Raw genomic sequence first — 19,991 nt, 5'->3', positions numbered from 1 at the left:
TTAGTAATCGGCCTTTGTCTGTGCATTTAAACCCGTGTCTGACATGTCTGGTGTGGCAGTATTACCTAGTTTCGTTTGGTCGCCTTCACGCAAGTCATGTTTTTGCCTCTTCGTCAGTGTGCGTCTTCCCCAGTTTGGTCGCCATTTTGGTCCCTGTGTTTATTGTTTTTACATGATTATTTTTGTCATTCAAATCCTAAATTGTGCACCAGCCCTTTCCTGCTTCCTGGTTTCTGTCTGGCTACGCACCCGAGGCGTATCATGACATCACCTCACCATTTAGGTCTGCCGGTGAGCTCCAGAATGTTCATGTGCGATGACACAAGGAGATGGAGAGGAGGGGCGGCGAGCCTGGAGGAGAGGAGGTGGGGTGGTGAGGGGGGGGCCAAGGCGGAACAAACCGGTGTGCGCGGCTACATGCTGTAAACTGCTCGCCCGCACTGCAGATTATGAACTCTTAGCCCGCCGCGAGATGCTTGCAGACAAGGTGGGTGAATTTCTATTTGAACGTGCTCCTCGCCGACGTCTTTAATATTCTGTAGCCAGATGTTCTGCGGAGAGGACGCCCAGGAACGGACGGACACAAAGGTAGAGACATTGTGGACAGTGCTCAGTGTACTTTTGTTTGGCAGCTGCATTGCTTCTGTCGGCTTTTGCAAGCGGAGATTTCCCGGATTGGGTTATCCAGCTTTGACGTAACATGAAGACAAAATAGCATTTCTGGGGGTGCTTTGCTTCCTGGATATTTTTGGATCACTTCCTTTTCATTTCAGGGGGGATTAAAGGTCAGATCCTTGTGAGGATGACGGTGGTGGACGTCCAATCTGGGACTGATAGCCAATTTAAATGGGGATGAAGTGTTTTTTTTTATTGTTTTTTTTTATTTCATCTGTTTTGGTGTTCTTTTGGGTCATTTCCTATTGATTTGGGAGGATTTAAGGGTGAGCTTTGTGATATTATTGGCTGCCATTGACGGTGGTGGACGTCCAATCTGGTTTGAATGAGAGGTGGTGGATGAAGGAATGGCACTGAGAGCCAAAATGAGGATGAAAAATGTTTTTTTTTTTTTCTTTTGGGTCATTTTACATTGATTTGGGCTTGGGGGTTTAAGGCTCAATTCCTTGTGGTGGTATCAGTGGGTGCCATTGAGGTTTGCTAGACGTCCAATCGAAGCGAATGAAGAAGCGGCGCAGACTGCCAATGAGGCCTAGGAAAGTTGAGGAAGCTGCCGCGTAAAGGACATTTGCCCGACCTCCAGAGTCTGCAGCAGTTTGAAAAATACATGAAGATGACATACGCGCCAGCGCACCCTTTCCAAAATTCACGTCTCGCATTTTTTCTGCTAGCATTTTTGAATGTCACAGTGGTGTCACTAGGCCTATTTTAGGCGCCCCCTAAAATATTCTTGAGCCCCCTAAATAATTTGTAGATTTTCTTTTTTAAATTCCATCTCATTTTATGGATCAAGCAACTGAGTTATTAGTAAATAAACAGACAAATTTAACACTTTTTGAGAAGAGGAGTACAGAAAATGAATGCATTCAACCATTTTTAGGATAGAAATTAGCCTATTCGCCTATAATCTTACATATTTACATATTCATTAACATGAATTATGTATATGTTCATTAATATGATTCTCTTTTATTAAATAAATCAAGTTCTAAAATGTAGGAAAAGTTTTCACAGGGCATCAATTAGCATAGCATGTTTTTGGGATGTGGGAGGAAACCAGAGCATCCAAAGAAAACCCATTCAAGCCCGGGGAGAACATGCAAACTCCACACAGTGAGGATCGACCTAGGATCGAACCGTCGACCCCAAAACTGTGATGCCAACATGTTAACCACTCTTGCTATACCCCCCATTTCATGTTTGTATTATTACTCCTGCACTCTAACTTTATATTGGGGGATTTGAATTGAATTGAATATCTTTAAAATCTGATTAAAGCTTTTTCTTGTATTGCTTCATTTCTGAGCCTCCTTTGCTCCTCCGAGGGGCAAATCCGACACCCCTGGCCTCAGAAGCGACTGACGTCCCTGGTCATTCCGCTTCTTCCATTTTCTTGTCTTCCAGGACGACGTCTTTTGACCCCAAGTCTGGCCGCCCTCGCCAACAGAATGACGAGATGCAAACGGAAGAGACAGGAAAGGCTCTCCTCCTGAACATGGCCCAGCTTTGAGATCCAGCCAGAAATGCAGCGGCTTTTTCCCGTCTATGGCGAGGGAGGCCAGAGATAGCCGCGGATCGTCGCGTGGGCGACCGCTCTTTTGAGTGGCGGGTTGTAGCCTTGGTCTTTTTTCTTCCCGTCCCCACCCCCAATGCAGAACATCTTGGAGCAAAATTTAGATATGGCGACGGCCCTGCTCGCCGGCGAGAAGCTGAAGGAGCTCATCCTGCCCGGTTCGTCGCAGGATGAACGCGGCGGCGCCCTGGCGAGCCTGTTGGTGCAGCTCAAGCTGGAGCTGCCCTTCGATCGCGTGGTGACCATCGGGACGGTGATCATCCCCATCCTGTTGGTCACCCTCGTTTTCACCAGGAACTTTGCAGGTTGTACATTCTTCATTTTGGAATCTACTCGGTTGCGACAGATAATAAACCTGTTATATTTTGTTTTTGTCAGTTTTCTTTTTTTGGTTTTTGTTAGCTGTCCCACTCTAGCAGTCAAAATGGTTTAGACACAATGAGTGAAATGAGGAACTGTAGTTTTCTACTGTTTTTATGGTGTTTTTTTTGCATATTTGTTGCATACTATTTCCATTTTTTAGTTTTTTTTTCCCGTTTTATTTTTATACTTTTTGGTGTCTTCATTTGTTTTTGTTTTTTAGTCCTGTTTGTTTTCTTCTGATCTTTGCGTGTTTTTGTTCTAACTACCACAAAAATGTAGTCTGGAGTGGCATTGAATGGGTTTAGATAGCCACTGAGCTAACTCAACGCGCTAACTCAACGCGCTAACTCAATGTGCTAACTCAATGTGCTATCTCAACGCGCTATCTCAATGCGCTATCTCAATGCGCTATCTATCTCATTGCGCTATCTCAATGTGCTAGCTATCTCATTGAGCTATCTCATTGAGCTATCTCATTGCCACCAATTTTCCAGCTTGTTTTTTAATACTTATTTTTTGGTCTGTCTCCTCAGAGGAGTCCATCTACTGCTACACTCCCCATAACTTCACCCGAGACCAGGCGCTGTACGCCCGAGGCTACTGCTGGACGGAGCTGCACGACGCCGCGCCCGGCGTGGAGTCCCATCTCTGGCCTTCTCTCTTGGAGCACAAATTCCTCCCGTACGCCCTGCTGGCCTTCGCCGGCATCATGTACATCCCGGCCCTGGGCTGGGAGTTCCTGGCCTCCACCCGCCTGACGTCCGAGCTCAACTTCCTGCTGCAGGAGATCGACAACTGCTACCACCGGGCCGCCGAGGGCCGCGCGCCCAAGATCGAGAAGCAGATCCAGTCCAAGGGGCCCGGCATCAGCGAGCGGGAGCGGCGGGAGATCATCGAGAACGCCGAGAAGGAGAAGAGCCCTGAGCAGAATCTCTTTGAGAAATATTTAGAGCGGCGAGGCGAGAGCAACTTCCTGGCTAAGATCTACCTGGCGCGCCACCTGGCCATCATCTGCCTCAGCTCCATCCCCATTTCCTACCTGAGCGCCTACTACGCCCGGCAGAGACAGAACGAGTTCACCTGCGCCCTGGGCGAGCCGCCGGACCACAGCAGCTACCCGGAGCTGAAGATCCGGGTCAACTGCAAGCTGCCCGCCGTCCAGCTGCAGCGGATCATGGCGGCGGTGGACCTGGCGCTCCTCTGCACCATGAACCTCATCATCCTGCTGAATCTGCTGCATCTCTTCGTGGTGCGCAAGTCCAACTTTGTCTTCGACAAGCTGCACAAAGTGGGCATCAAGACCCGCCGGCGTTGGCAGAAGTCCCAGTTCTGCGACATCAACATCCTGGCCATGTTCTGCAACGAGAACAGGGACCACATCAAGTCCCTCAACCGGCTGGACTTCATCACCAACGAGAGCGACCTGATGTACGACAACGTGGTCCGGCAGCTCTTGGCCGCGCTGGCGCAGTCCAACCACGACGCCACGCCCACCGTCAGGGACTCCGGGATCCAGACCGTCGACCCCAACGCCGATCCCTCCGACCTGCGGGTGGGCGAGATTCCCGCCGAGCCGCTGGTCATCAAGCGGCCACGCAAGAAGATCAAATGGATGCCCACTTCCAATCCTCTCCCGCAGTCTTTTAAAGTAAGTTTGGACCAAGTTATTTAAATAACTAAAAAAATAAAAAAATGATTCCGCGATATGTTGCACGATTCTCGTATCCATTAAAAATCAGTCTGAAATGACCTTTACATTAGTATTTTTGCTGCAAATAACAATAGCTGGGTGCACTTCCACTCCCGTCCACTAGTTGGAAGCAACCAGCTGCCGTACCTTCGACGCGCGTAAAGTCCCCTATCAAAATTAACTAAATAGTACATTTATTCATTATGTGGACCGTCTGGCCCAAAGGTCAAAACATGCATGCTAAGCTAATAGTATGCTAAATTGTCCCTACTATAAGTGATTGGTTGGTTGTCTCATGTAATAACATTGTTTATATTTGGATTTATTTTTAATTTTTAAAGGAACCTCTTGCTCTAACACGTCTGGAAAATAACGCCAAGGCAGAAAAACCCAAACCGCTGAGACGGAAGACAGTCACCGATAGCTTCATTGCGCCGCTTCTAGATAGCAAGAGCACTCAGTATCCTGCAACTAAAGGTATTTCAATTTTGTTCACCTTTTTCACAATTACAGAATTAAAAATGCTAATTTAAAGGAACATTATGACTGATTTGCACTTTGATTGCACTAGTAAATTTCTATTTTAACATTTACGTACGTAAACGTGAATGCAGTGTACTTAAAAATCTGAGTTTAGGCACCATTGAATTAAAATACTGACTTCAATTTACTCTATGAATCCAGTTTACTTAACGTTTTGAGTTTTTACTCCTTACTTAATAAACTTTAATTTCTAGTAACTTTATTTACATTGTATTTTTTATTCACACACGACAGTACGGACGGGATGGCGGACAACCTTAGATTTTGGACATCACAGAATTCCTTTTCTCTCAGACGGGATGAAATAAAGTTCTAATCTAATCAAATTTCCCTTGTAGATTTAGGCGGGATGGAAAAAAAGCACAGTCGCAACTTCTCGCTGGACGTTCACCCGTACATGCTGACCATTCGGAAACCAAAGGTGGAGATGACAACCGCCCAACCTCTACCGTCAGAGCACAACATGGATGCGGTTTACCTTGAAGGCACACATACCATAGTTCACGTTTCTAGCGCATTGGCAGGTAAGCTTCTTCACATTGGAGAGCCAACTTGCTCTAATTTGTATCATTTCATTTCAAATGTCAAAAAACACCCACCAAAAACCCACACATGCTCTTTAACAAAACAAATGGCTGAGTGTTAAGACCTACAGGTATGCATGCATGTACATCTGTGTGTGTATGTATATATGTGCTTATATGTGTGTATGTATATATGTGTATGTACACGTATGTGTATATATATATATATATATATATATATTTCAGCAACACACTTATTTATATATTAATTAATATATATATATATATATATGTGTGTATATGTGTGTATATATGTGTGTATATGTGTATATATATGGTATATATATATGGGTATATATATGGGTATATATGTGTATATATATATATATATATATATATATATATATGTATATGTATATGGGTATATATATGTGTGTATATATATATATGTGTATGTATATGTATGTGTATGTATATGTATGTATATGTATGTATATGTATGTATATGTATGTATATGTATGTATATGTATGTATATGTATGTATATGTATATATATAATGTGTCTTTATTTATTTGTTTATTTATTTATATATTTATTCATGATTATATTTATTTATTAACTTACTTATTACTTATCTATTTATGTCTAAAATGCCTTTCCTATTTCTGCATCCTCACCCTCTTGCTACTGTGACAAGGAAATTTCCCGAATACGGGATGAATAAAGTTATCCAATCCAATCTATTTTTCACTCAGAGACAAAGGTTTGCTCTCCAGAATCGACCAGCGCTGCCTTTTCGACGGTGACCACCAGCACATTTGTCAACGGCGGAAGCCCCAACCCGGACACCCTCAGTCCCAAAGCGTCTCCTCCTCGGGAGGAAAACGTCCACTCGCAGCCCCCGACGCTCACCCGGGCGCCGACGCACCAGCTGCTGAGTATTCATCACACGTTGTTTGAGGAAGAAGAAGGCGAGGAGAACCGAAGAGACGGCTTGGCGGGACGTCCAGGCGAACTCATTGCTGCGGGAGGGGAGTGTTAAACCAGGACAGAACTCGGGACGGATTTCCTCTACCTTTCTTCTTGTACTTGGCACACATTATCGCTTAGGCAATCGCAGCCACTCGTGAAGTCACGCACTTTTACGTCGACTCGTTTATAGGGCACGGGACTATTTTTGGGTCAGCTGGTTGACGTTCTCATAGTTTGACATCCGATTTTGGCCGTATGGCCTACGAGAGTCAAAATGATTGAATTAATAGTTAGCAATTAAAGCTACAGGGGCACTCTGGGAGAGCAAGACTTCAGTTTAAGCAACCCACTTCAAAGCGTTACCATATTTCTGACCTCTGTGACCTCTGACCCTTTTCATCATACCACCTCCAATGTCAATTTGAGTTACATTGGCTCATGTTAGCCCTTTTACAATCTTGAATTATTGTGAAAGTCATTTTCTGACCTCTGACCTTTTCACTTCCCATGTCCCCTACCTTGCAAATTTAACTTAAATTGGCTTATCTGTGATCAAGCAATTGCCAAATCATTATTCTAATGTGGCATATTTCACCTCTTAAACCTCCAATTTAATCACCTCTTTCGTTTAATATTATAAACATATCCTGCAAGTTTAATAATTTCCACCTTTTTTGTTCTAGGGTCGTGGTGAAATTCATTTTCTGACCTATGTGACCTTTCACATTTCCTCATGTCACCTCACCTGCAACTTTTGATTTAAATTGGGTAAGTCTTTATTAAGTTATCATCATATTCAGTTTCTGATCTCTAAATGACCTTTGACCTCATAACACCAAATTGAATCTCCTCTCTATTATTGACATTTTTTTCATATTACATAACTCATTAACTACCATCAACACCAATATACTTCCAATTCATTTATACTGGGAGGACAGGCTTATGTATCAGTGCCATTGACGGCGATAAATGTTCAATTTATTTTGAATGGCAGGGAGCCGAATGAAAGTTCGTCAATGACAACTAAAGAGTAAAGTTTTATTTTAATTTGCGTTTTTTTTCTTTCTTTCACTGCTTTTACGTATATTTTTGGCTTTTTGATCTACGTTTTATTCGGGATTTGTTTGCATTTCGTTTCCTCACATTTTCAATTTCTGTGCATTTCCCCCACCCAGTTTTTCAGATATTTCGTTTTCTTGCCGTTTTTTGTTGTTGTTTTGTGCATTTTTCCAGATGGAATGAAATGGCGGTTTAGCGCCGTCAATGGCAGCGAACACTATTTCCCGACTGCCCCGCAAAGGGTTACGTGTGCTATAAATGCCGAATTGACAGACAAGTTCGTATGGGTGTTGATATTGAGAAGAATCCTACCGTGACCGGACAATTTGCCGACGGACGTTTGGCCGACGGACGTTTGGCCGACGGACGTTTGGCCGACGGACGTTTGGCCGACGGACGTTTGGCCGACGGACGTTTGGCCGACGGACGTTTGGCCGACGGACGTTTGGCCGACGGACGTTTGGCCGACGGACGTTTGGCCGACGGACGTTTGGCCGACGGACGTTTGGCCGACGGACGTTTGGCCGACGGACGTTTGGCCGACGGACGTTTGGCCGACGGACGTTTGGCCGACAGACAGTTCGCCGAACGGACGTTTTGCTGAAATGCTCGCCCCGCCCCCGGATCGTGTGTGTACATCTTTTCAACCTCGGCCCGCGGGCCATATACGGCCCGTTACAGATAACATTCATTTAGGAATAACAAGGGCATGTACTGCCTGCCCCCTGCTTGACATATTTCTAAATACAAGTATGTCCTACAATGTGCTGCCAATTTTTTATATTTTTTATTTTATCCTTGCGTTTAAAGTAGTAGCCATTTGGAGATCACGCAGAACAGTATGTGACAGGAGAAATAGAGAAAAATAAAGTAGTAGTAACAGTAAGTACTACTGTAATGAAATTGTAAATTGTCATTTTGAATATATATTTCCTAAAATAATGGGAAATTATTTAAAATTAAACTAGAAGTAAAAGTGTGTTCCATGGCATTTTCAGGTATTGTTCTCTAAACCCTCTGGTCTGTCCAAGGCACTTAGAATTTCACATAAGTCTTCTAGTGTTGTTTTTTCTCAGTGTCAGACATCAATCCCCAGCTTTGATAAATTACATTGGGTGTCCAAATGGCTACTACTTTAAACGCAAGGATAAAATAAAAAATATAAAAAATTGGCAGCACATTGTAGTGTAGTACGTACTTGTATTTAGAAATATGTCCAGCGGGGGGCAGTACATACACTTGTTATTCCTAAATGAATGTTATCTGTAAAGGGCCGTATATGGCCCGCGAGCCGAGGTTGAAAAACATGTACACACACGATCCGGGGGCGGGGCGATTGTTTCGGCAAACGTCCGTTCGGCGAACTGTCTGTCGGCCAAACGTCCGTCGGCGAAACGTCTTTCGGCGAATCATCCGAGTACCGAATCCTACTGTTAGAAACGACGTCGCATCGCATTCATATCTCAGGACGACCGTGTACAATTCATCGATGAAACCAGCAGTGATGAAATTCAACAGGGTGCTACAGCGCAAGGGATATAGAATGATGGGTTGAGTGACCTTTAGAAAAATGTTCATTTCATATATATCGCTTGGTCCCTTTATGACAATAGACAAGTAGACAGGTAGTTCACGCAATACAGTCTGCAATGCGCACAAGTAATATGCAAGACCTTCACAATGTTTTGTGGCAATAATGGATGCGCTTATCACATCGTAGATTTTTAAGGCTGGGGTATCCAAACCTTTTTCTAATTTCAACATTTTGTCCGATTTGGAGCCTTGAATTAAAGGATGTCCACTGTTTATTTGACTGGCTCCATCTAGTGTTCAAGCTATAGAGTACATCGATGTAGGCTCAACGCAAGCTTCTTGCGCGGGCCGTATTTAATGCTATTTTCCGAATTTGCAGTTTGCACGTGGGCCGTAATTTGGACACCCCTGTTTCAAAGTATACGGGCTTGGGCACTGTTTATCACGCATTTGTCGAGTGTTTCAGGTGTAAAATGTGTCATGGCTTTGTTATTGACATTTCTCTAGCATCAATGATTGCATTTGCCAACTGCGTACAAAGTATACTGGAAAGAAGGATTATGTTGGGGCAGCGATTTTAAGGGTTCGGGTCGGACTCTTGAAAGCAACACAATCATAAAAGTTGACTTTTGTAGTCGGTAGTATTGTTGCCTTCTAGTAGGCATAACAATATGTCCTCCAAATATGTTTCTGTGATGCAAAGTGTTTTTTTAATGATGTTAAGATCCGTCAAATGAGACCGAGGAAAGAATAATGAGTTAAACTAGCTAGAAAAGTATAACAAAGTGCCAGTTAGCCTATATTAGCACTTTAAGCCAAGTAGTTCCATTGATCACAATGACTTGAGTGTGATGTCCACCTTTTAACTCATTCATGTTCATGTAAAAAGAAAATATGTATGGATGTAAGTTTGTGGCACCACAGTTTGAATGTGAATTTTTATTAGTGAGATGTTTTCAGCGTGGAAATTCTAACATTGAATACTATTCAGCCTTAAAATTGAGTTGCAAAAATGTGTCTGTGAAAGTTGGGAAAATTGTCCCGTAATATTCTATTGCATTTTTTTTTTTTTTTAAATGCAAACAGCTTGTTTAGCTAAATATTCAGTCGCAAGATAATCTTCACAAAACAATCAGTTGCTTAATGTTCACTTCCGAAAATTGTGTCACCAAGAATATTTACTAAATTATGGCTGAATTTTGAAAAAAAAAGAGCTTTGTTGATGAAAAGAAAAATAATGTTTTATTTGGTGTCACAGATTTACTCCATATAAATGTCATTATATTAGAAAATTTATCAAAAAAGCACTTTAATAAAACTGAGTTTAAAAGTGAGTTTAACGTGTGTAATTTCACAGGTACAGATCTAAACTCCCTGCCATTGACGACAAAAGACGTCCAATTATGTGACTTTTTTATCCATCTGCTTTGAATTGAAATAAATCAGGCGCTCCCAATTAAAGTCTATCCCCGTCAATAGCAGAAAACGAGTTAACATTGCTCACGTGGTGAATTAAAACACGATGGTTGTAAAATGTTAGAAAGAAAACGAACTAAATCAATATTCTTGGCTAAACAGTATTCTGGCGTATGCACGAATGACTACATTGCCCACAATGCTTTGCGCTGGATGTGACAAGCATTGCTACGGTAGCGGCGACTAGACGTTCGGTTTCACGAGTAAGTGCATTTGTATTTAGGAAACGTGTTTATATATTCTATATATACATATCATATATTTTAAAAAGTCGGCGTTTGTATTTAATTGACTTGACACTTGTTAAGGACTTGCGTGTTAGCATGTCATCATCATTCTACCCTGTTTTAAGCTAGCATACTACTGTAGTTTGTTTAGCGACCGCCGTGTTTCCAGCTGTTAACAACGTCGTTATTTCTCTAAATTTCTTTTTTTTTTTAAACATTGCGAAATATGTCAAACCAGCCCTTTTTGTCCGTTAGCCGTCCACACACGTCAACGCCGTTGTCGCTACTTTTTAAAGCGACGTCAGCATGGAGCTTGACTCACTGACTGACATGTCAACTTTCACACTTTATTATTAAATCTCTTTATTTTACTCTTTTGTCAAGCTCACTTCGTCGAAGAGCCTCGATATGGACCCAGACAGCAATTCTCAGGTTTGTGTTTTGGATGAGCACGATATGCCAAACTAACAGTTTGAAGTGTAACCATTTTATGCGGTGGCTAATAGGCTAAACAACTACGATCCTTGAACAGGAAAGACTAATAACTTCATTAAAATGTAATTATGTATGTCAAATGTTCACAGGATGGGTCTGTAGGACCACCAGAGGAACCTGTAGAAGAGTCACCACCAAGTCTTCCTCCAGGACTTTGTAAGATTTCCCATGTACAGCCAGACATCATTTTGATAAACTTATTTTTTTGTCAATGTCAGCATTATTTTATATATTTTTATATTTGATTTTGTAACTAGTTATACAATCATTCATACACAATGACTCCCATCATTATTCGATGATAAATAGCAGTTTTTTTCTAATGTATTTTGATTAGTATTGAGTATTTTGATCAGGTTTTAGATTAGGTTTTGCTACAGTTAATTACGAAAAAATAAGTTTTGTATTTTTTAAATGTATTTTTAAAAAATATTTCCTTTTGCTAAAGGGGTTTTTATGTAATAAGCTTAGATTTTACCAATATTTTGAGCCATATTTTACACATAGCGATGACCAACCTGAACACACAAATTAGGATTTTTAGCCAAAACTACGCTCCACTCATTTGGATTCTAATGACGCCATCTTTGTTTACTTGCTTTAGAGGGGACTTGATTAAAAAAAAAAATCTAATTAACTGGAGGTATTGTCATTTTTCTCCTCATTGTAGCCGACAGAGAAGCAATAGAACTGCTTTGGCAGTATCGAGCCCAGCGTCGCCAGTCGTCCCCAGAACTACCAGAAACCGTCACCCGTCTTATTTCCCCTGATGGCAGCCTTCTCTACTTGGTGGGCACCGCCCACTTCAGCGACAGCAGCAAAAAGGACGTAGCTACGGTGAGCCTCTTGTCTTTTGAAACATTTTCGTGAACTGAATCAGTTTTGCTCCCCAACTCTTTGACATAGAGCTACACCTTAAATATTGCTAAAAATAGATGAAACTTTCTAGTGACATTTTACAAGCATATGGTCATGCTCGCCTTTAAAAAAGACCTGTTGCTGCAGTGCTCATTTTGACCGGGCACTATATTGCTACATTGATGGCGTAGTTACTACGTAGTTAGGGCCGCTGTGGGTGCAGGTTTTTGTTCCAACCGATCCAACACAAACAGTTTAACTGTTTCTGCTGAAACAAGAAGCACCTGACTGTAATCCACTGATTGCACTTCTACGATACCAGATTGGTAGAAAGGTTTCCTCTTACCGGTTGGAACGAAAACCTGCACCCACTGCGGCCCTTTCTGGAATAGTTTGGGGACCACTGCTGCAGAGGATCGCAGTGGGTCCTGGTCTTTGTTCCAACCGATCCTGTGCCGATAGTTGAACCAATGAGGTGTCTTCTAAAATAAGTTGCACCTGACTTTAATCAACTGATTACACTTGCAAAAGATACCCTCTTGTTCAGTTGGAATGAAAACCGGCACCCACTGCGACCCTTTGAATGCCAATTGGCTCCAACTTTCATCCATTTGTGAGTAATGTGTGCAAAACAATAGAAAATAGCAACACTTGATGATTGGTTCCGATAATTCATTTATTTTTGATAGGCTAGCCTAACATGCAACAGTCTTAAAGGTCAAAATCAGTATCAAGCATAAGTTCTTCTACCGCAGACGATCCGTGCCGTTCAACCCGACGTGGTCGTGGTGGAATTGTGCCAGTACAGGGTGTCCATGCTGAAGATGGACGAGAGCACGTTGCTGAAGGAAGCCAAAGAGATCAACCTTGAGAAGGTCCAGCAGGCCATCAAACAGGTGAGACTCTTGTGGAGATCTTGGGAATTTTTAACACTGGTTAAGTCGACCATTTTGGTCATTTAAGAAAAAAAAAATCAAAAACGTAAGCGCATAAAGAATAGTTATTCACATTCTGTTAAATCATACTGAGCAGTGTGGCTAACCGATTAGCTACCTGTTCATTGACTCTGACCTCCCTTTCACCTTTGGAAATCCCTCGTCAATGCTCTTGTTTTGGTGCCATTGACGGCACTGGATGTCGATGACATAAGTAGAGTTCTCTATTGTTATTTTTTCTTCTTCAGAACGGTCTCATGTCCGGCTTAATGCAGATTCTCCTGCTTAAAGTTTCCGCTCACATCACCGAGCAGCTCGGCATGGCTCCCGGAGGGGAGTTCAGGGAAGCCTTCAAAGAGGTGAAAAACATTGCTTGTCACTCCTCGCCGCCGCCGCCTTTGAGGAGAAAAAAAAGCCAAACCCAGTGCATTTTGTTTCCTTTTGAAACAGGCCGGACGTGTGCCCTTCTGCAAGTTTCATTTGGGGGACAGACCCATTCCGGTCACGTTCAAGAGGGCCATTGCTGCTCTTAGTTTGTGGCAGAAGGCCCGGCTCGCTTGGGGGCTCTGCTTCCTTTCCGACCCCATCAGGTAGGCCTACCAAAATAGAAAAGAACCATCGTTTTTTTGGTTGCAGTAGCCAAAGAACACACAATGAAAAAAATAATAATAATTGCAAAATAAAATAAAAATAATAATTGCAAAATAAAATAAAAATAATAATACAGTAAGGAACGACAGAGTATATCATAAGCACCTGTTAATGTAAATTATTAATTTTGGGGGGATAACTATAGCATAAAAACACAGTATAACAAGCTGTTTGCAGTCAGAGTGAAAAAATTAAGACATAAGTGACATGTTCATCCAAAACTATGAAAACAAGTGGGATTTTTCATCCAGAAAGCACGGTAGAGTAATCCCTCGAATAAAGCGGTTAATGTATTGTAGACCAAACATGGGCGCGATAATCGAAAAATCGCGAAGTAGGGTCACCCCAATTATAAATACCTTTTTTTTAACAAACAAGCGGAAGAAAGGGGAGTGGCTTCCGCTTACACGTTTCAGCGTGAATTTTCACATTTTTATGAATTTGAATAAAAAATAATTTCAAGCAGAAAAATATCACGAAGAAGTGAATTCATGATATTTGAGGGAAGACTGTATATACATGCGTGCCCTATTAAGGCATGCATATTGTGTGGCGCTGCAAGAAAACCGTGTCATATCAGGCCGTATCATCATATCAGGCTGTCTTTCATTTCCCCCTTTTTTTGACATCGAATGCAAACGTTACCAATAAACTATCCCTCCCGCCTCAAGAAAACAATGTGTGAGACTCGACTCTTCTTCTCATTTCAGCAAAGAAGATGTCGAGAAATGCAAACAGAAAGACCTGCTGGAACAGACCATGTCAGAGATGATAGGAGAGTTCCCGGCTCTTCACCAGACCATCGTGGCCGAGAGAGACATCTACCTCACGCACACACTGCGACAGGCCACACGCTGTGTGGAAGCGCCACCAGACGCCCAGAGTTGGTATTGCGCTCTCGAACGGGGACCCCAGAGTGGGCTACCTAACACTCTTTTGTCCACTCCCGTAGAGGTGCCTGCTGTTGTAGTGGGAGTCGTCGGAATGGGTCACGTCCCAGGCATTGAAAAAAACTGGGATCAGCATCTCAACGTTAGCGAAATTATGAGGTATGCTCATCTTTTTTGTGCCATTATTACAATATGTGCTGCATTCAAAGCATCTCGTGAGGCTGTATTTTAGAATCGATTTCACAAATTCAGGAAATCCTTTAATCTTTTGGCAAATCACATTTTTTTTCTATCAGCTAAGGACTTTTCAACGACGATTGTAATATTACTATAGAAATGTTCTTTTGTTTTTGTTGTTATTTGCTCAGTCATATTTTTCAATTAAATTTTTCATCCTAAGTATTTGAGTAGAGCGGCCTGTGGACCCTCAGAGTGGGAGACCTGGGTTCAAATCCAAGTCGGTCCACCTGTATGGAGTTTGCATGTTCTCGGGATGGTGCGGGTTTTCTCCGGGTGCTCCAGTTTCCTCCCACATTCCAAAGACATGTATGGTAGGCTGATTGGACACTCTAAATTGCTCCTAGGTATGAGTGTGAGCGTGAATGGTTGTTTGTCTCCTTGTGCCCTGTGATTGGCTGGCCACCAATTCAGGGTGTCTCCCGCCTCTGGCCTGAAGTCAGCTGGGTTCGGCTCCGGCTCCCCCCGCGACCCTATTGAGGATAAAGCGGTTCAGAAAATGAGATGAGAGGAGTATTTGGGTCTCAATAGCGTTTTTTTGTGTACTTATGTATTGCTCTGTTACTTTTTGTAAATTACAATTAATATGCTTAATTAACTTTTTAATGATGTAATAATAAGAATTATACATTCAAATTCATTTTCTATATTTACCTTTGTTTTTTAAGTATTTTATATTTCAACAGTCAATCTTTTTTTTTTTCCAGCAGTTTTTTTTTGCATACCAATGTATTCCTCAAATGTTTTAGGCATATCAATGAGTATTTATTTCCCGCAGCGTGGCCCCACCGTCTCAGTTCAGCTGGGTCTTGCACACGGTGGTGAAAGGCGTCGTGCTGGGAATGCTGGGATACGCCTGCTATCGCGCCGGAGGGACTCTAGTGGGAGTGCTGCTGTCGTCCGATGTCGTACAATCGGCCGTGGACAACCTGCGACCACGCTGCACACAGGTCAGCTGAAAGCCGCTCGGTGAAGTTAAAAAATATATATATTACCAGTGGCCTTAAAAGAAGGTGCAAGAAGCAAAGGAACTCAGGCCCGTGCGGGGCCGACAAGGATATTTTGGGCCTTACTGCCAAAGAAACCTACGTAGGATTGTTTTGTCATTGTCCTAAGGCTTTATTATCCTAGGTTTCAAAATAATACAAATTATGTGCTACAAAGTTTACCTCTTTGAAGCAGAAATCTTTTTTTGCGGGTCAAATCCATTAAGAATCATCGACAGCCACACACCCTTGCAATATTTCAAAGATTTTATAGATATATATTCCCCAATGCTAAATTTTTGAACTGGATGCTGATACACAAATATGATTAATACCAATTTGATTATTACATAACTTTAAAAAAATCTTTGGCGTCCAATCAAGTGGTTTTTTCAATGAGTAAGTGTTAATAGGTCACCCAAAAATGCAACAAAATTAATAGGAAATGACCAAAAATCTACAGAAAGTGACCCAGGTTTTGTGCAGTCATTATGCAAATATTTGCAATTTATCACCCTATTGCTATTGTCATTGTCACGCCCCTTTTTCACAACTATAATATTATCAAACCAATACAGTAGGTTGTGAAAATTATACAATTATACATTTTACAATTAAAATACCAAACAGAAATATTTTCTCAAAAATGATGGTTTTCCGACTTGTTTTTACATGATCAGGACCATTCATTTCTTACCAAATCTGTTATTTGCTTGGCATGTATGTGTAGACAAATGATACGATTCATGTCTTAGCATAAAAAAAGGCATTTTATGCTAACAAGTGCCTCCAATCGTCATCAAATGTATATGCATTTTTTACTCTGTATTACCACCAACTGGTGAATACAAGTTTATTATGTTATAAATGCATATTTTGTGTTCATTTGAAAATGAGACTTTCAATATGTCAGCCATTTTGTGTTATCCTCGCAAACTGTAGTAGTGGTTAAATGGAGACAATTTAATATAAAACTGTTCAGAATGAATAATACAAGATTTAATATACTTCTTTGAAAGTGGCCCTGTAGAAAAAAAAAGCATTACAAAACACACAACCCATTGAACACATTTTTAACATGTTTGCAGTCTTCCGGGAATGAGTAATGGTAAACAAAGAATTAAGCTATTTGACTTCGCTAAAGATAAATATAATTCCCCATGCAAAGTATTCACAGGCCACACTTAATTTTGTCTTTGCTTTTCAATTTCTACAAATTGTTAAATTTTTGGGGGGAACTTCTTCTTTTTAAAATTATATTTTATTTAAAGTTATGTCTATACTTCATGTATTTTTTTCCCCAAAACGTGTTCTTTAATGATTTTTTTTTTAAATTGGACATCGCAATGTACATTCAGGCAACGGTAATTCTACAAAATATCTTGCATTTGAGAGCCACGTCATATATGAATAATAACATTTAAGAAAAAAAATCTAATTTGTGCATGAAAGGGGTCAAATGCCCATCGTTGGGATAAATATAAATATAAATCTGTAGGCGTACATATGATTTCTTAGCACTTGCCGATAGTACTGCGTTTTCACGGCGTATCGGATCGGTGCCACAATTAGAAATCCTGCCATACAACACTTCCTGCAAATTCACTGATTCTTTTCACCATAGACATTTAATCCAACTGCTTTTTATTTCTCGTCAATCCCCGATGAGCGATGCACACTTCTAGTTGCCTTGAATAAATTGAATTTCCAAACTGCTAACCAAAGTGCTATCCGATTGGCCACTTGTTTGTTTGATGCCAGCAAGGTCCCTCTCTGCGTAGGAAGAAAAAGTGGATGTCAGGTCAGGAATTGTTCCGATTCAAATTCAATCTTAGGCCACCTTTTTTTTTTTCAGTGTCAAAAAAGACTGCCCAAACAGAGAATGATTTGTACTTACTCATTCTGAAGCACTGAGGCTCACAGTTGTTCCCCGCATGAGGAATACACACGGTTGTTTCGCAGTGGATAAAAACCTAAACAAAAGAACGATATATTCACGTTTGTCGCAATGGATCGGACGTAGTGGTGGTCACATATTTCTCACCTTTTGCCTCAAAGCCGTTGCCACCTGTTGCTGTGCCGGCCCTCCCTTGCTCGGGTCGGCCGGCCGGGTGGACACGAAAGAGAACATCCTGAAGAAAAAGCGCCGGTGGTGGCTGGGGTACTCCAGGCCCGACGAGGCGTCCACCGGCACCACGGTGGTCGAGTAGTGGCCTTCGGCGCAGGGGCACCTACGGCGGGAGCCGGGGCCTTTAGACCGACCGGCCCGTTTTTAACCCTTGAAAATCCACTTTTGGAATTGGATTGCCACTTACTCTTACCCGTGAAGCAGCAAGTCCCACTGAGGCATGCTCTGAGGGTAGGAATCCCCCGTGGCCCAGCAGCGCCTCAGATTGAGGACCAAGTTGGGGTCGTTCTTCCCGACGATCCTGACCTCCACGTAAATGGGCTCCCTGAGCTCCTTTGTGACCGGGTAGTCACTCTCCTCGTAAAAGTAGTCGAAGACCACTTCCTCTGTGGGGAGAAACCAGCGAGATAAGTGTTTAAACAAATGGATTTGGCGATATTACATCGCACGATTCTTTGTTCTCAGACTCACCGTCCATTTGACCCTTGACCGTGCGTCTGCCCTTGCCCAGCCGGAGGTCCACGTTCAAGGCACCGGGAGCCGCCACTGGCGGGGGTGCTGGAAGTCGCTCTGCCTCCCAGATAAGAGCGGCCACGGAAGCGCCCGCGTACCGGCACTGGATAGCCAGCCTGAGAGAAAACCACTTTAGGGACCTTTTTTAACAAGAAACTGAATGAGGGAGACAAATCGGCCAATGGGCAATCTTGGAAAGAAAGCCCATATTGGACCAATGTATCGGTTCAACTTTACTCCCTTTTTAATATGACACTATTTGCATACCAAGGCAAATGTCCAATTTTATCCAGTTGTCGTTCCCCGAGCGGAAAAAGGGAAGAACCTACTCAAATCTGCTGTCCCTGGTGATGGTGCCGTGGGCTCCGAGAAAAACTTCATAGAAGGCCGACATGCTGTTCTCGTAGACCAGAATGCCGGGCTCTTCCTAAGGCGTTAAGTTAGCCAAGTTTTAGCCTCCCTTTTGCCCAAACAAAGGCCGGCGACAGTGGGAGTGGCCGCACCCTGACGACGCTCCCGCACGCCGTGACGGGGAACTGGTAGATGGTGAAAGCCGAGGTGCTGTCCACGGCGCCGCATCCAGGTTCGTTGGCCATCAAGGAAATGGAGTCCAAGTCCACACAGGGTTCCGTGGCTTCTTTGCAGATCACTACGATCATCTGACCGTCTTTGGTACACTGCAGAGTCACTGAAAGCCACGGGGAGTGAGAACAGCAAACTCAATTCCACAAATCCACCATCGACAACCGTTTTCTTCGCCATCAATCGTTTCGACGTTGTTGACTGAAAGTCTTATTTTGAGCCTCGTAATAGCAGCAAAATTTTTCTTAGATTTTTTTTTGAAATCTTAACTTTTTCTAAGGAAATAACATCATATATTTTTCCTTTATTTATTCATATCAGTTAAAATATTTTTTTAGTTTTTCAAATTCCTTGGGAAGTAATAATGCAGGATTTCCTTTTTAATCAAGTTTTAAAAATTTTGTGCTTTCAGTAGTTGAAATTAAAATGTAGATTTTTATTTTTAACGTCATTGAAAACTCCAGAAACGTTATTTTCATCTAAAACAACACACATAATTTCCATTGTGGCCCCCGAACCTCGAGTTTGACACCTGTGTGCTCGCAAAAATCGACCCAAGTCGACACCCAAAATGTCTTGCAATTTCCCACAGTAGCCACGAGGGCGACAAAGCTCCAAACCTAAATCCCTAAATATTTAACTCACTCCTCTGCCGCTAGGTGGCGCCAAATCTACACATGTCCTTTGCACATTATCTGCAAATAATTGAGGATTGATGCTAGTTACCTGGAAATAAAATTGTAATTGAAGTATAGAAAAATAGATAAATAAATTTGGCCTACCGTGCTTGCCGTAGAAGCAATCGCCTCCATCAAAGCAGCAGCCGATTTCTTGGCACTGGGATGGCGAGATCCCGGGGGGACCGCAGGGAATTCTGTGGTGCGCATCCACCTGGCAAGTTAGGCCCGCATCAGTAGGCCGGGTGGTTTGCCGCGACCACAGGTTGGCTTTCTTTTGAGCCGCCGCCATGGCGAAGGCCAGCGCCAGGAGAGCGATAAGCTTCATCGCCGCCGAGTGTCGTGTCTCGCGTGGCCTGGATCGTTTTATGCGGTTGGGGTCAGCCTGACACGCTGGCC

General features: G+C 42.5%; 3 protein-coding genes across 4 annotated transcripts; 2 read left to right on the top strand and 1 right to left on the bottom strand.

Annotated features, from left to right (window-relative positions):
• Positions 1-343: 343 nt before the first annotated feature.
• On the top strand, positions 344-7,970 carry panx2 (pannexin 2). 2 transcript variants are annotated; one of them, XM_077597361.1, is made up of 6 exons: positions 344-487; positions 2,080-2,553; positions 3,145-4,259; positions 4,643-4,778; positions 5,183-5,368; positions 6,126-7,970. In XM_077597361.1, the coding sequence occupies exons 2-6, from the start codon at positions 2,325-2,327 to the stop codon at positions 6,410-6,412; spliced, it is 1,953 nt and encodes a 650-aa protein (XP_077453487.1). In that variant the 5' UTR covers positions 344-487; positions 2,080-2,324; the 3' UTR covers positions 6,413-7,970. The 2 variants fall into 2 exon arrangements, with proteins under 2 accessions (XP_077453487.1, XP_077453488.1); XM_077597362.1 differs by having other exon boundaries at positions 456-588.
• A 2,533-nt stretch (positions 7,971-10,503) lies between these two features.
• On the top strand, positions 10,504-16,862 carry trabd (TraB domain containing). Its single transcript, XM_077595985.1, has 10 exons — positions 10,504-10,616; positions 11,025-11,072; positions 11,225-11,291; positions 11,806-11,972; positions 12,749-12,889; positions 13,177-13,287; positions 13,379-13,518; positions 14,290-14,462; positions 14,532-14,628; positions 15,485-16,862. The coding sequence occupies exons 2-10, from the start codon at positions 11,049-11,051 to the stop codon at positions 15,663-15,665; spliced, it is 1,101 nt and encodes a 366-aa protein (XP_077452111.1). The 5' UTR covers positions 10,504-10,616; positions 11,025-11,048; the 3' UTR covers positions 15,666-16,862.
• A 511-nt stretch (positions 16,863-17,373) lies between these two features.
• On the bottom strand, positions 17,374-19,984 carry LOC144070808 (zona pellucida sperm-binding protein 4-like). Its single transcript, XM_077595205.1, has 8 exons — positions 19,642-19,984; positions 18,837-19,010; positions 18,663-18,760; positions 18,292-18,449; positions 18,014-18,206; positions 17,737-17,923; positions 17,590-17,665; positions 17,374-17,465 (listed from the first exon to the last, which is right to left on the bottom strand). Exons 1-8 carry the CDS (start codon positions 19,918-19,920, stop codon positions 17,374-17,376), a joined length of 1,257 nt encoding a protein of 418 aa, XP_077451331.1. The 5' UTR covers positions 19,921-19,984.
• Positions 19,985-19,991: the final 7 nt, after the last annotated feature.

This window comes from Stigmatopora argus, chromosome 3 (assembly GCF_051989625.1).
Source record: "Stigmatopora argus isolate UIUO_Sarg chromosome 3, RoL_Sarg_1.0, whole genome shotgun sequence".
Lineage (NCBI taxonomy): Eukaryota > Metazoa > Chordata > Actinopteri > Syngnathiformes > Syngnathidae > Stigmatopora > Stigmatopora argus.
This window is presented reverse-complemented; position numbering and strand designations above follow the sequence as displayed.

Excerpts from the sequence above, each read along its gene's own strand:
- panx2 (XM_077597361.1), top strand. The coding sequence starts at position 2,325 with ATGCAGAACATCTTGGAGCAAAATTTAGATATGGCGACGGCCCTGCTC. Across the intron at positions 2,554-3,144 it reads TTTCACCAGGAACTTTGCAG|AGGAGTCCATCTACTGCTAC; the intron begins GTTGTACATTCT and ends CTGTCTCCTCAG. Across the intron at positions 5,369-6,125 it reads CGTTTCTAGCGCATTGGCAG|AGACAAAGGTTTGCTCTCCA; the intron begins GTAAGCTTCTTC and ends TTTTTCACTCAG.
- trabd (XM_077595985.1), top strand. The coding sequence starts at position 11,049 with ATGGACCCAGACAGCAATTCTCAG. Across the intron at positions 12,890-13,176 it reads TCCAGCAGGCCATCAAACAG|AACGGTCTCATGTCCGGCTT; the intron begins GTGAGACTCTTG and ends TTTCTTCTTCAG. Across the intron at positions 13,519-14,289 it reads TTCCTTTCCGACCCCATCAG|CAAAGAAGATGTCGAGAAAT; the intron begins GTAGGCCTACCA and ends TTCTCATTTCAG.
- LOC144070808 (XM_077595205.1), bottom strand. The coding sequence starts at position 19,920 with ATGAAGCTTATCGCTCTCCTGGCGCTGGCCTTCGCCATGGCGGCGGCT. Across the intron at positions 19,011-19,641 it reads AATTACAATTTTATTTCCAG|TGTACCAAAGACGGTCAGAT; the intron begins GTAACTAGCATC and ends GTGACTCTGCAG. Across the intron at positions 18,207-18,291 it reads GGTCAAGGGTCAAATGGACG|AGGAAGTGGTCTTCGACTAC; the intron begins GTGAGTCTGAGA and ends TTCTCCCCACAG.